At 47.8% G+C, this 14,877-nt stretch overlaps 1 protein-coding gene across 20 annotated transcripts in view; it reads right to left on the minus strand.

Moving 5' to 3' along the window:
- CACNA1D (calcium voltage-gated channel subunit alpha1 D) overlaps positions 1-14,877 on the minus strand; it is a 304,187-nt gene that overhangs the window by 68,826 nt on the left and 220,484 nt on the right. For 19 of the 20 annotated variants that reach the window (XM_058726549.1, XM_058726543.1, XM_058726548.1 and 16 more), the window contains 8 exons: positions 14,548-14,773; positions 14,212-14,419; positions 11,189-11,309; positions 7,586-7,700; positions 7,135-7,204; positions 6,206-6,272; positions 5,309-5,456; positions 2,566-2,695 (listed from right to left, as the gene is read on the minus strand). In XM_058726549.1, coding sequence (XP_058582532.1) covers positions 2,566-2,695; positions 5,309-5,456; positions 6,206-6,272; positions 7,135-7,204; positions 7,586-7,700; positions 11,189-11,309; positions 14,212-14,419; positions 14,548-14,773 — 1,085 coding nt within the window. The remainder of the gene's footprint in view (positions 1-2,565; positions 2,696-5,308; positions 5,457-6,205; positions 6,273-7,134; positions 7,205-7,585; positions 7,701-11,188; positions 11,310-14,211; positions 14,420-14,547; positions 14,774-14,877) is intronic. The other variant, XM_058726532.1, reaches the window with a different exon arrangement.

Consider the following 14,877-nt stretch of genomic DNA (forward strand, 5'->3'; position numbering starts at 1 on the left):
TGAATAATCGGTCCAGGCTGCTTTTATCAGTATTCCTGAAAATATCATCTACCCTCCAACTGAGTCCTGCTCAGGGAACCCTTTGGGGGTCCCTGCTGCTTCTCAGAGCCATGGGGGCAGGTAGGTGGGTGGGGCAGGGGGGCCAGCAACCAAGAGTCTGACCGCTCAACGGAGGCTGCTCACGGGGAACCCTCAGCCACAAAGATGGCAGCCAAGACTCTGCCAGTTGCAGAGGCCAAGATCAGAGCTGAAGGGACCGTGGAGAGACCCCCAGACCAACTCTCTTCATGTAACAGATGAGTATACCGTGGGAGTGTCAGCGGGTAGGCTGCTCAGGTCGCACAGCCAGTCACGGTGTGGCTGGGCAGGGAGTGAGCCCCGGACCCTGTTACTTGAGTGTGGGATCCAGCCCAGGGGAGCCCTTTACTCTCCATCACAGTAAGGAGACGGACCTACAGCAAAGGCCAGCTCTTCTCCACGGAAGTTCTCCAGAGGGCATTCATTATTCAAACCACTTCCGTTCTGAGATTTATAGATTTTGCTGGAAGCCTGTTGTGTATTTGTGATTCTAGCCAGGCAATGAAAGCTATTTCCAGTACACGGCCAGCCTCTGCCCCTTCCTTCATCCGAGGTCACAGCAGGACTGTTCATGTCAAAAGCACACGTGTAGCCAAGACAGACACCGCTGCCCACACGTCAGCAACTCAACCCAGTGCCAGAGGTCAAAGCTCTTAGATTCAGGTTATTCTTTCTCCATTCACTCCTCTTCCACTAATAACTTAGCTAAGTTAACACAACAACCACGGAAAAGCCACCTCATGAGTCCACTTACATGGGGTATCTAAAGTAGTCAACCCCTTAGACAGAAGGTAGAATGGAGGTTGTCAGGGGCTGGGGGAGGGAGAAATGGGGAGATGGCCAACGGAGATAGAGTTTCAGTCATGCAAGATGAGTAAGTTCTGGAGATCTGCCGTACAACATAGTCCCTACCATTAAGAAGGCCGTCTCGTACACTTAATTTATCAAGAGAGTAGATTTCACATTAAGCATTCTTACCACAATAAAATAAACACTGTAGTATTTTAAAAGCAATACACATACAAATATGTACATCAGTTTAAAAACAATAATAACATTCTTGGAAAAAGCAGCAGGGACATAAACTCATGGGGAAGCAATTACAATAAAAATAAGAACACGGGGCCACATGTAAATTAACTCTGCCAATCTGTGTTCTAGACTAGCTCCTGACTTCGTCTCTCAATAACAGTATTTTTTTCCCAAACAGCTTCTACCCGCTGTGCCTCATTTCTATGATGGGGCCTGAGGACACCGAGGTCTTTGTTCCATTTGAACGCTTATGTAGAGACAGTGTCAGAATCTCTAACAAGAGCCCTGATCTGTGAGTGCAGATTCAGACAGATGCACAGCCTTCGTCTTTACATCAACACCAACATGTGCCTTGGGAGGAAAGTCTTTAAAATCTGCATATCAGAGCACCCGTGTTTTATCAGCCTGATACATTGGGCCTGCCAGGCTTCAAACCAACGGGACTGGAACCGAAAAGATACAGCACAAGGCCTGTCACAACCAAAATCCTGGGGTACTGGTAATTTGCCTTACTCCTCAAATTTCTAAAACTCGGATGGACACAGAGAGGCATGAACCACAAGGGGCAGCAATGCCGGACGGCTTCACACACTCGTGGGCCTCCCTCTCCTGGGCTTCCTGACAACCATCTGAGACTGCACTACAGTCTCCAGGCCAGAGCAGACAACAGTCTACTGGTCTTCTGAAGCTGTGTCGCCTTGGGATTGTTCTCGGTGCTGAATGAGCTGACTGCTAAGAGGGGACCCACCTGGGCAAGAACTTCCTGAGGTACCGGTCTCTGCGCAGCACAGATGTGCTCTCCCTAAAGCACGAAACAGACCGATAACAGACAACTTAGCTGTCTCTTTGTTTTCTTTGTAAAACCACCTCCTGCCCTATCAAAACATCAGCCTTCCTCTCCACTGAGCCACTTGGCTCCACACGCCATCGGCTCCCTCACTTGTATCCCCCCCACTCCACCCAACCCCTCCGCTGAGTAGCAAAACCAAGTGGCTTCGTGAATTTCAGCCCAGGCAGGCTCCACACCTTCCCACCAGCACTAAGGAAGAGCTTCTGGGCACATGACGTACCTGGCTCCATTTTTACTTTTCCTTCCTGCTGGATGCTTCCACCTGGGCAGAAATCTCAAAACAGTCACGGATGTGAATGTGACCAGGGAGGGGAAAAGAGGGACCAAAATGTTGGCAGTAAAGGACGAACAGGAGGAGAAGCAGGGCTCCTGAATACACTATAAGTTGCTGCGGAGTGTTTAAGATGAAGTTTAGAGGACAGGATTCAAAAAAGGTCTGTCCTGATAAGACAAAACTCTTCTGGCACTCACAAACCTGAAATACCTCTGGGGGAACAAGAGGCCTCCTCTAACGTTTAGCCCTGCCTGCGTGACAGTCCCTGCTAGAGAGACGGGTGCTGATCCCAGAGGGAGACCCGCCCGCCTGGCCCTGCTCAGTGGCTTACAGTGTTCCGGAAGGAGTGGCTGCGGATGGGGTCCTCGGCGGCAAGGGCAGCGCTACTCAGCATGATGAAGACGAGGATGAGGTTGGTGAAGATGTGATGGTTGATGAGCTTGTGGCAGCCCACGCGGATCCTGTGGGGGAAACCACTGCATGGACACAGCCCTCGGCATGGCCAGTGCCTCCTGCATGCTGGCGCTGCTCTGAGGTGACAAGTCAGGCAGAGGACAGCTGTCCGTGCCCCAACCCGGCCAACCAGAGCCACCTGACCCTCAGCCCTTCAAAAGTCGTGGAAGGCAGACCCTGAGGACCCACAGTGCCACAGCTCTGTGGGGGGAGGAGGGGCTCCATACACAGCATTCATCACGTCCTTAAAAGTGGGGATTATAGTCCTGCTACAAGTGGGGAAACTGAGGCTTAAGCATGTGAGAGGTCTTAAGGCTAGTAAGGACTGAGGGAGATTTCCAATCCAGGTCGACTATGATGCTTTCCCACCATGACATGAAGCCCAGTGGCTTCCTTTGCCTACCTTTGGAAGGAATCTGAGCTCAGAGCTCACTGCCGCAGCTCACAAGAATGAGAGCAATGGGTAAAGGGGGTCCAGAGGTACAGACTTCCAGTTATAAAAGAAACAAGTCACAGGGATGAAAAGTACAGCATAGGGAATATCATCAATACTATTGCAATGACGTTGTATGACGACCATGCTTTTCGTGGCAAATGCTGTGTAACACACAGACCGGTCAAATCGCTATGTTGTGTGCCTGAAACCAATATGATGCTGTACGTCAACTGTACTTCAGTTAAAAATAAAAATTAAGGGGCCCTTGGGTGGCTCAGTCAGTTGAGCATCTGACTCTTGGTTTCGGCTCAAGTCATAAGTTCAAGCCCCACGTCGGGCTCTATGCTGTCCATGTGGAGCCTGCTTGGAATTCTCTCTCTCCCTTTCTCCCTCTGCCCCTTCCCACTCTCTCTCTCTCTTTCAAAATAAATAAGCTTAAAAATGAAAAAATAAATACAAATTAAAAAGGAAGGAGAGCAACCCCTTTCTAATGCTGTCACCTGGCTGTATGAAAATGACTACAGTATTCATGGGTTTGGTAAAATCTCCTGTTATGTGGAGATTCTGTCCTAAGTGGGTTTTTGTTTTTAAACTCTGGAGTTGACCCACAAGCACTCCCAAGAAAGTGAAGAGAAAGCTGCACCGTGCAAGAATCGTGCGGGGATCTTACATACCATGTCATGGTCCTCAGTGTCCTGCCGTTGCCTGATGTCCCACAGGCTAGTTAGCGCCAGACTCAACACCTGACTTTAGAATTTAACCTCAACACCTGACTTTAGAATTTAAAAGACTTTATTTTTGACCTATAGAATACATATATCTTCCCCTTGAAATTATTTTCCTTCGTAATTTTTTTTAATATTTATTTTTGAGAAAGAAACAGCGTGAGCAGGGGAGGGGCAGAGAGAAGGGAGACACAGAATTGGAAGCAGGCCCCAGGCTCTGAACTGTCAGCACAGAGTCCAACGTGGGGCTTGAACTCACGAGCCATGAGATCATGACCTGAACCAAAGTCGGATACTTAACTGACTGAGCCACCCAGGTGCCCTGTCCTTTTTCACTTTCAAAACTGGAGTCAACTTTATGAGAAACTGACCCCTTTCTTCAAATCCTCCCTTGTGGGGCTGCTTCATGCTGGGATGTGCCCTTGGAGGGCTTGCAAGATGTTAGCAGGTGAGTCTGGGGAGAACCTTCCAAGGCAGGGAGGGCAGGAGTGTTCACAGCTCTGGGGAGGGAAATAAATCCATTCCTTCAATATATGTAGACCCAGTGAGCTGTAGGCATCAGTAACGTCAGGTGAGTACCTTTTTTTAAAAAGAGACACCCAAATTCTCTACAGTGACACACTGTAAAAACTACCATCAGATCCTCAATTCACTAAGGGCAGCAGCCTCTCTTCCCACCTGTGTCTCCCTGGGGACTGTGAATTCCATAGGGTTCTTCTCTGACAGCCAAGGACTGCTTCTGCAATTCTAGAAACCCTTCCAGGAGCCATTCATTCCCCCAGGGATGCCATCTATCTCAGATGATTGAAAACCTAGAAACCGGCTACTAATAAACGTTGTCTTCTTACCGCACTTGCAGTGCTGGGCTCCCAGTGAGCACCTTATCGTTTTACCACGAGAAATGCTACTTTAAGCAGGATAGCATGGAGCTGAATAGCTACCACCTATAACATATCATCGAGCGATATCACTTTGTTGCCATCGAACTCAATAGGGAAAAGTGATCAACTAATCTGGATCTCAGGATGAAGACGCTGTGGAGAACTTGGTCACAAAATTCTCATCCCCAAAGCATCTTAACAGAAGACCCACTCATGAAGAAAGGGTCCTCTGGATGGGAAACGCCTCACAGGTAGCAACCCGTGGACACCTGAGCTGTGGGCTCTGACTAGTACAGGGACTAAGGAGGAGGAGAATCTGGGATGGCATCCTCCCAGGACCTGGCCATATACCTATAATAGCACCTTCATCCAGGAACGAGGTCGCCAGGGAGAGATGGGCAGAGGGCAAAGGCAAGCTGGAACAAGAGAGGGGTCAGCGAGGACTCAGGGGCTCAGAGGCACAGGCACGGAAAGGGGCTGTGACCCACCCTCCTTCTCCCCACCTCCAGCCCCCCTCAAGCAATCTGTAGGGGGACAGGTGAGACATGGCAACGATGAAATCAGAAAGCAGGTATTTACGGGTTGGTCTTGCTCAGAATGAAGAATGCACTCCCTTCAGGGATGGGGGCGATTTTCTCCTTCATGTTCAACTCTGAGATTCTACGAGGACGGGGGCCAGCTGGAACCTCGGGTTCATCCTCTTCCTCCTCCTCTTCCTCTTCCCCTACTTTAAATGAGACACTTTTTTTTTGTAGGCATGAAATAATGGTTGCATTGGGTTTGAATTATTCTCAATTTCATGTGAAGAGTCAACTTTCACATCTATTGCCTTACATTGGTCAAAACCCTTCAGAATGTGGCCTGAATGCCTGTGGGGGGCTGAGAAGTGTGCCCGTCTGTGAGTGCAGGCAGTTCTGGGAAGGAGGGCCCGGCAAGTCCAGGTCTGAGCAAAGGTGAAAGGTATCAGTGCAGTACTCCCAGCATCCGGCTGTTTCCCCAGTAGCTTTGCTCAGCTTCTGCCTGGAAAACTGTGTGTGGGGCTTCAAGCCACACACGATCAGTGTCCTCCACCCCACTGGCACCCCGGCCCCCAGAGTCCCTGCTACATCAGCCAATAAAGGTAAGGCACCAGCAAATGTGAAAGGGTCAGGTGAGCAGTAATAATAACAGTAGTAATGGCTGGTTGCCTCCTAGAGAGGTTTCCCACCAGAGGTGGGGCTTGCCCTGATCCACTCACACTTTCTCTCCCCACCACCTGGAATTTGAGTTATGCAAGCTACCTGGGTGACCGAGGAAAGCAGCAGGGTTGACTGCTCCACAGCCACAAGGATGAGGCCCACAGCCTCGGCAGCCTCACTGCTTACCATGCACCCCAGCTGGGCTAGCCAGCCAGAGACTGAGCCTCTGATCACTGAGTGGTAGCAAAGCCGTATCACCCCTGAACCGAGAGCCTGTCACCGGCCTCTGCCACCATACCTGGCACATCACAAGGTGGGTAGGGGTCCTTGTCTTCATCCTCTTCTTGATAGTCATCAATTGTAACCTACGATGACAGAGAGGGCTTGGGAGGAGGGGAGACTCTGACTTCAATGCCCCGCAGAGGACCAAAGTACAGACTCGACCCTGCCATTCAGTGCAGGGAGAGAAACTCTCTCCAAAGTGCACATTGCACAGAAGTGCGTGCGTGCATAGGGACAGCAAGTGTCCCTGTTGATGATTCTGCTTAAGACACAGCTCTGAGGGCAAATGAGGAGAAAACGGGTATAACCTCCATCCAGCCATGGTTAGCCGCACCACCATCCACGCGCCTCCCCACTCAACACTGTCCTACACACTGTATGGTAACTGCGAGGTCCTGTCTCCCTGCTAGAATGTGAACTCCATGCACAGAGGGACCTCACTGGTCTTGTTCATTCCTGATTTCCAGTATCTGCCACACATTAACCACTCAGTAAGTATTTATTGACTCGCGGAACAAACAAAGGAATAAAAAATCCAGAGCTGTCATGAGTGGGATGAAGTTTGACACTACAGCCCTGAGTACCCAGAACCGGATCCTAAGGTCCCTTCTGGAGGTAGACATCTGTTAACATCCTTGATTTTAATCCCCACTGAGAAGATATAACAGGTCAGGTCTGGTGACACAATTCCAATAAAGAAAAAATAAGTAGTCTCACCAGTCAAATATTTACCATACCAGTTATTTGGTGAAATATTGATTAATAACCAGCTAGCTGCCTAAATTCACTGAGAATCCCCCTGGGAAGCCAGCATCTATAATGTGTGTCATACCCTCACACCAAAATATCATGCATGATACCTTCCCAGTGTAAATGGTACATTTATGACGATATCAACAGACCCATAGTGAAACAAAAAGGGGAGAACTGTTTTAGGACATATACCTTATTGTCACTGTTGGCTATCTGGTTGACCTCTGGTTTGTTGTTCTTTTTATTCTCCAGGCTCTCTTTTCTACACAGAAGAAAACATGAGAACCCAAGTAACCATATTGCTATGTATAAAAATGCTAATCCAGATTCTGAATCAACAGTGGCCTGATGAAGGACAGAATTTAATTGGAAACAACCCTAACAGTGAGACCACAGCACAACCCATCCTCAGAGCTCCCCGTTCACCTCAGTGCACTGGGTTTATTACATGGATCATCTTATTAAAATTCTCATCCAAGAGCTCATCAGCATTGAACGCATCATTTATTTTATGCCACCAAAATTAACCACAGAGATTCTTTAAGCATGGGGACGTGTGACTCCTACTCTCAGCTCTGAGGAAATGAGAGCTGAGGGCCTGGGTCCTGCCCAAGATTCTATCCTTGGGTGAAAATGGAGTTACCTGGCAATCTTCTTCCTTTCCTTCTCTTCAGCTTCCTCTTTCTGGGCAGTATTCAAACTTTCAGCATCAGCCAGATTGTCTACAGCGATGGCCAAGAAGACATTCAGTAGGATATCTAGTGTGAACATTTTAAGGGAACAACGTAATTTCTAAAGGCAGCTACGTGTCACCGATAATGACAACCTCACATCCCTCTGTGTTCTGGGAGGTTGGTAACAGGTGACTGTCCCCTAGTTGCTGTATTTACATGGTAAGACGAGAGGACCAGAACACTGTTTAAAACACAAAAACAACAAAAACAAGACCTAGAAACTTGTAGAAGACAGTCTGGAAAGAAGCAAAATTAAGGTTCACTAAAACCCATGAAAACCTACAAATTTCAACATTTCCTTTCATCCGTGTGCATATGTGGCACATATGTGTATGTCTCTGTACACCAGGTATCTGTAGCTATAACACATGCTGCATAAAACAATCCATAACATAAACATGGTATTTTTATGCATTTTCCTTTATGCATATTGTTTTTTTTAAAACACACACACACCCATAACCTATATCCAGGGCGTGCTTTCCAAAATAGACCCTTCTAAAGGCTACATGTGAATCAAATGATGATTCCACAAGATGATGACTGCACAATACAGTCTTGAGTCTTTCTCTTTTGAGATGATCTTCAGAGTTTGCAGATACCTCATTCATTCATTCATTCATTCATTCATTACGCAAACGCTGATGTATTGTCAGATGGTGCCAGGCTATTCTTTTGAATAGTCCCACCATAGCTATATCTTTGACTATTGTGGGTGAATTGTATTTTTTAAAATACTAAAAAGTGAAGTGAGTGAATGCATTATCAGGTTTTGGGCTCTTACTCTAATGTTGTATGTGTGTCTTCCTTGGATGATAGTGAAAAAAAAATTCTGAATAAGGTTCCCAAATTTCCTAGAAGATGCCTATTTCTTATTCACTATCAGTTCAATACTTCTTTGAGAAGCACAGGGATCAGAGGGAAATAAGCCAAGTCAGCTCCTTCTCTGACCATGCTTCTCCCTGGCTGATGCATGGTCATCTGGGTAGAAGACTGTGGGAGCCCAGGAACTCAGAGACAGGAGAGGGGCACCCATGTCCCACAGGGCCTATACAATCTGCAATCTCAGGTGCGTAACACAAAAGTAACCTAGCAAGGGGCTGACAAGGAGATACCTTCTGGGGATATCACGCTGCACTAATCTATTCAAGTCTTTAAAGAGGATAGATACATGAATGAATTACATTAAAACTTTCAAAAACGCGTTTGATATGTTAGACTATTTTTTAAGCAGAGTGTAATGAGCCTGGGGAAGCAATCTGTCCTGGAATGGGCGATGGCGTGGTAACATAAGCACTCCTCTGATAGATGAGGGGGAATTGTGACTCTGGCAGGGATCAGTGTAGGACTAACTGGGTTGAGGATTCCTAGCAATGATCTCAATGAAGAAGTAATGTATCCTTACATTACTGTAAAGCTTGCAGTGACACCAAACTCTTTTGGGTAGCAGAAAGCACATCCAGAGTAATAAACCATAGGAACATTTTACAAGTTTGCAACAGATGGTTTCTAAGAGCTCACACCTATCATCTGTATTTAGAAGCATTACCCAGACCCTTCTAAACAGTGGTATGCTCTGGAATTCATTCAAAAAGATCCACCCAGCACCTCTCTCACACTGACGACTGTGCCGGGTGCTGGGGATATGACAGACCAGGGTCCCTACTGCCACGTAGCATCTATTCTAGTTGGGGGAGACAGAACATAAACTACTTAGGCGTTTCAGATAGTGATACAGGTATTACAAAGAAAACACAGCATGTAACCGGAATGAGTGTGGCCAGGGAATACTTCTCTGCAGACCCAAAGCGGATATAATGCTCTGGCCCAAGAGTTCATTGCAAGGAGAGCACAATAAGAAAACACTGATTCATTTAACAAGCATTTACCAAGGGCTGACTATGTGTAAGGCCCTCCACTATAAGCCACAAGAGATGTGAATACAAAGAAGAAAAGATGCCTGAACCAAGAAGTTTATTGCCGGGGAGCCTGAGCGGGTCAGTCGGTTAAGCGTCCAACTCTTGATTCCGGCTCAGGTCTTGATCTCACAGTTCAGATCATGAGATCGAACCCTGCATCAGGCTCTGCGTTAATAGGGTGGAGCCTACAGGGATTCTCTCTCTCTCCTTCTCTCTCTGCCCCTCCTCCGCTTGTGCTCTCATTCTCTCTCTCAAAATGAATAAACAAATGTGTTTAAAAAAGAAGTTCATTGTTGAGTTGGGGGGATGGAGAAGCCCCCACCCCAAACCAGTAGTAGGCACCCACGTGCAGCAGGAGCAACAAAGATAACATCTGGCAGGAGAGCTCACCTCTGGGTAGGAGGGGTGTTCTAGCTGCCTGAAGGATTCTATGGGCTTCTATGCACTGAAGGTGGGGATTTCCATAGAATAACTTGAAGCACGAAGTATTGTCCTGAAAAGTTTGCACCAGGGCTACTGCATGGAAGAAAACTCACTAATGAACCAGAGGAGATTAAGGGGAAAACAGCTTGGGACTTCTTATGAGAAGAATCCCTTTAGGATTCTTTAAAATAAAAAGGTGAAGACCGGGGCACCTGAGTGGCTACGTCAGTTAAGCATCTGACTTCAGCTCAGGTCATGATCTCATGATTCATGAGTTCAAGCCCCACATCACGCTCTGTGCTGAAAGCTCAGAGCCTGGAGCCTGCTTCCGATTCTGTGTCTCCTCTCTCTCTGTCTCTCCTCCCACTCATGCTCTGTCTCTCTCACAAAAATAAATAAACATTAAAAAACTTTTTTAAAAAGGTGAAGACCAAGAGGTGGTATTCATGTTACAGCCACTCTCCCACCAAGCCCTTATTGAGGACTCCATACACCAGGTCTTGTGCCGGTCAGGGAGGTCAGAGAGAGAAAGAAGACACTGCCGAAAGTTACAGGGTCCTAAAGGCTCTGATGGAGGGAAAGAGAGATCCAAACCTTCAGAAGTCTAGAATTAGAGAGTGCCTCTTGGCAGGAAAAAGGAATAAAAGGAGTTAGAAAAGAGCTCACAGCCTAATACAGCCACTAGCCAATGGACACCTGATCCCCAGAGAGGTACAGATCACCAAAGCCAGATTGGGTCCGGGGAGCTTAGGTCAAGCCACTGCTGATGGGTGCCCACTGGTTAGGAAGCGTTTTTAAGAGACACAGATTTACCCCTAACTTCCCAGGTGTGACGGCACGGAGGACAACCGGCTCTGCCCTGAGCCTTCCCTTGGGACCTGTCCAGGAGCTGTGTCACCAAGCTGGGTGACAACTGGTATAGGCCACACACTAGCCCATGCTCCCTTCCCCAGCTTGATCAGTCCTCAAAGCCTCACTGGACCTCTGACCCCATTACACTGTCCCAGCAGCCCTGAAGGAGAGCAGGTGTCGAGCTAACAAGGTAAGGGCGTGCATCTCCCCAGCCCAACTGCCACCGCCACCTGCCACCACGACCACCTCAGGAAAACTCAGACAGGGAGGAACAAAAGGAGATGATGACGACAAAGCCCTGTTCGGCTTGAAGGATACAGTTACCACAAATGAAGAGGATGATGAAGTAGATGCAGACGATCATTCCCGAGGACGACGGGCCACCATAGGCCATGATGCCATCATACATCACAGCGTTCCAATCTTCACCTGTCAGAATCTAAGAGAACCAAACTGCAGTCAGCCCGCATGCGCTGGACCGCAACTCCCGACGGTCCACCAGAGCTCCTTGGGGGCCACCCGATTCTGGTTTCAGCTGCCTTTCACTGTCCAGTTTGCGCTCAGCAAAGCCACCGGTTTCCCCGTAGAGTTTTCAAAACATTGTTTTCAATTACACAAACACATACGTTAATTCTTCACATGGAAATAAAGTAACACCACACATAAGACTTATGTAGTCTTTGGTGACACCCTAGTTTTGCCCCCACCCCCCGAGAACACGGTGCATCTCTCTCTAGAACCTTTTTGCATGTAACATATAGACACACGTCCAGAGGAAAGAGGTAGTTGGTGTGTTCTCAGATATATTAAACATAAAGAGTGTCTGTCATACTATATGAATTTTCTGCATTTGCTTTTTTTTTTTTCCATTCAGCAATATACTCTGGAGACCCTCTGTGTCAGTCAGTGCCCTTCAGTCCTTTTAACGGCTGCCTACTATTCCACGTAGTTAACATACTGTGGAAATGGAGAGTTGGATCCCTGAACTTGTAGAAGCAGTGAACTGCAAATATCTCACGTAAGTTTACAAACTACCTCATGAGTAGGTACTAAGAGCTGCCATAAATTTCCAATTTAACCTTCTCTACTGATGATATTTGATAACTCGATCTATCATGAGGTAGAATCGGATAAACCTAAATAGCATTTTAAGAACATACTATCTTCCAGGGGTGCCTGGGGGGTTCCGGCAGTTAAGCGTCCGACTTCGGCTCAGGTCATGATCTCACAGCTCATGAGCCCGAGCCCTGCATCAGGCTCTGTGCTGACAGCTCAGAGCCTGGAGCCTGCTTCAGATTCTGTGTCTCCCTCTCTCTCTGCCCCTCCCCTGCTCACTCTCTGTCTCTCTTTCCTTCAAAAATAAATAAATATTTAAAAAATTAATAAAAACATACTATCTTCCAGCAAGAGAAAGAAAGAGGGAGGGAACACATGTGCTCTTGTATCATCTAGCTGCACCAGATACTTTAAAAAATAGAACTGTCATGGCTGACAACCCAACAGAAACATGGGCAAATGATTTCAAAAGATAAAGCAATTCCCAGAAAAGGAACTATAAATGGCTCTGTGTCCCATGAAAAGGCATTCAGTTTCACTCCTGATAAGAGAAGTAGGAAGACACTATTTTCACCTGTCAGACAACCATCAAAAAGTTTGAACACCCACCATGCTAAAAAGTAGTGAGGCGTCAGGCAGTCTCCAGCCCCCATCCCTGGAGGACAGACGGACAGTACTGTGAGGAGCACGGTAGGCAAGATATCAGAGTTGAAAACGGATTCACACCCTTCAGACCAGCAATTCCATTTCTGGGAAATTTCTCCACATCTATGCTCACACATGTGCCCAGGGTGTGAGTTCGACGTCACCCACTGAGCCGAGGCCAGACACAAAGAGTCACCAAGCTAGGGACTGGTTACATGAATTAGGGGACAGGCACACCACACCACAGGACTGACGCAGAATCGGAAAGGAGGCAAACTCTTACGGACCAATAAGGAAGGTTCTTAGGGACACTTTAAGTGGTAAGAAAATGGACAATGGCAGGTAACATGAGCCACTGTTTACATCATACTGTATCCATGGGCAGGTAGGTGGGTCGCTAGGTTCACTGACTCACATCTACGAGCAAATATATCTCAAAGAATACACAGACACCGTCCACTGGTGGTTGCTCCTACAAGGAGAAATTGCGGGCTGCGTGGGAAGGAGACTCATTTGTTACTTTAAACCCTTTTATAAACATTTGCATTTTGTGCTATACACAGGTACTACCAAAACCCACCACCACCATAGGGTTTCTCTGTGTCTCTGAAATAAAAACAGAATAAAGAATAACTAATCAGCGGCTAAAAATTAAGGATAATTCAAATAATTAAAGTATAGTTCAAAAAAAGTATGGCCTCTGGCGGCGACAAGAATTCCATCCACCTCAAAATGACCAAGTGGGAATGAATCCTACAGATCATTCCCTCTAGTCTCTTGTTTTTTTCAGAACGGATAGTGACTTCCCAAGGTCACAGAGCTGACCACTGAAAGAGCCGGCAGGGTGGCCTCAGTGTCTAGGCCCCTCCCACCATGCCTTCCAGCCTCCCCAGATGGGCTCCCCCAAAGCTGGAGCTCACTGGCATCGTGTGTGAAAGCAACAGGGGCAGAGGGGTCTTTTAAATTTATATGCCACTCGTTCGAGGAAGGGCTTCGGTCACCACATGCGAAGGCGGGAGAGGGGAGGTTTAGAACACCCAGCTTAAAGCCAGGTGGGAGCAGACACTGCTGCTTTGAGTGCCTAGCCACCTGAGCACCTCTGACACCGTCCCTCCTTCTCAGCCGCGGTGCCTGCCCAGGACCCAACGGCACAGACATGCTCATGGCTTGCGTGTCCTCATTATATCATGGGCGGGAGAGCAAAAGGGGCTGAAGGCTGTCACAGCTCTTTTATCACCCCAATTCCTCTGACTGCACACCAGAGAATTAGGACTTCAGAATTCACCTCTCTGCACAAATCCGTTAGAACCAGGGTCCCAAAGCTGGCCTGCCAGCAAAAATTAGCACAGAACAGGAAGAGGATTTTAGAGCCTGTATCACAGAAACCTAGCAAACCTCACAAAATCAAACAGAAGTTTTTGGTTTGTTGTCCTGTACCATATCCAGTGGTCCTACAAAAAAACACTGAATCACACCACACAGACAGCCGGAGTCAAGTGCGAAACAAATGGCTTTCATGGTGCCAGATTTGTCAGAGCATTACTGGGGCAGAGGTCGCTAACCACAGCAGAATCATCCCGTCTTCCTGAGTTGTGAACTGACAAGCTGGCGGCTCACACGGGCTCCTCGCGAGGGCTCACCTGGAATACCGTCAGGAGGGCTTGAGGGAAATTGTCAAAGGTGCTCCGCTTGGTCTGCGTTTCGTCAAAATTAAACTTGCCACCAAACAGCTGCATCCCAAGCAAGGAAAAGATGATGATGAAGAGAAAAAGCAGAAGCAACAGCGAAGCAATGGACTTCATGGAGTTTAACAAGGAGGCCACCAAGTTGCTCAGGGAAGTCCAGTGCCTAGAAGTCAAGATGGGGGTGTGAGCCCAGAACGCCCACAGGACACCACAGACATCGCTGGACCGGGATGTGGCTGGTCGCCAGCCCCCGGCCAGAAAACACCTGCAGCGAGATACACACATCCTTACCTGGTCACCTTGAAAATCCTTAAGAGGCGCACACACCGAAACACAGAGATCCCCAGGGGAGACATGATTTCCAGCTCCACCAGGATGGTTTCAGTAATTCCACCACACACCACGAAGCAGTCAAACCGATTAAAAAGAGAGACGAAATACGCCTGGAGACCCAAGCTGTACATTTTTACCAGCATCTCGCAGGTGAACAGAGCCAGGAGGACTTTGTTAGCGATATCTGGAAAGACAGAGGGGCGCACGTGCTCAGGGTCTCATCGTGGGACTGGCTCAGACTCGTTTTCCCTCCTCCCACCCCACCAGTCTCTGCTGGAAATGCCCCAG

The sequence above is a fragment of the Neofelis nebulosa genome, chromosome 4 (genome assembly GCF_028018385.1).
Source record: "Neofelis nebulosa isolate mNeoNeb1 chromosome 4, mNeoNeb1.pri, whole genome shotgun sequence".
In the NCBI taxonomy this organism is placed as follows: domain Eukaryota; kingdom Metazoa; phylum Chordata; class Mammalia; order Carnivora; family Felidae; genus Neofelis; species Neofelis nebulosa.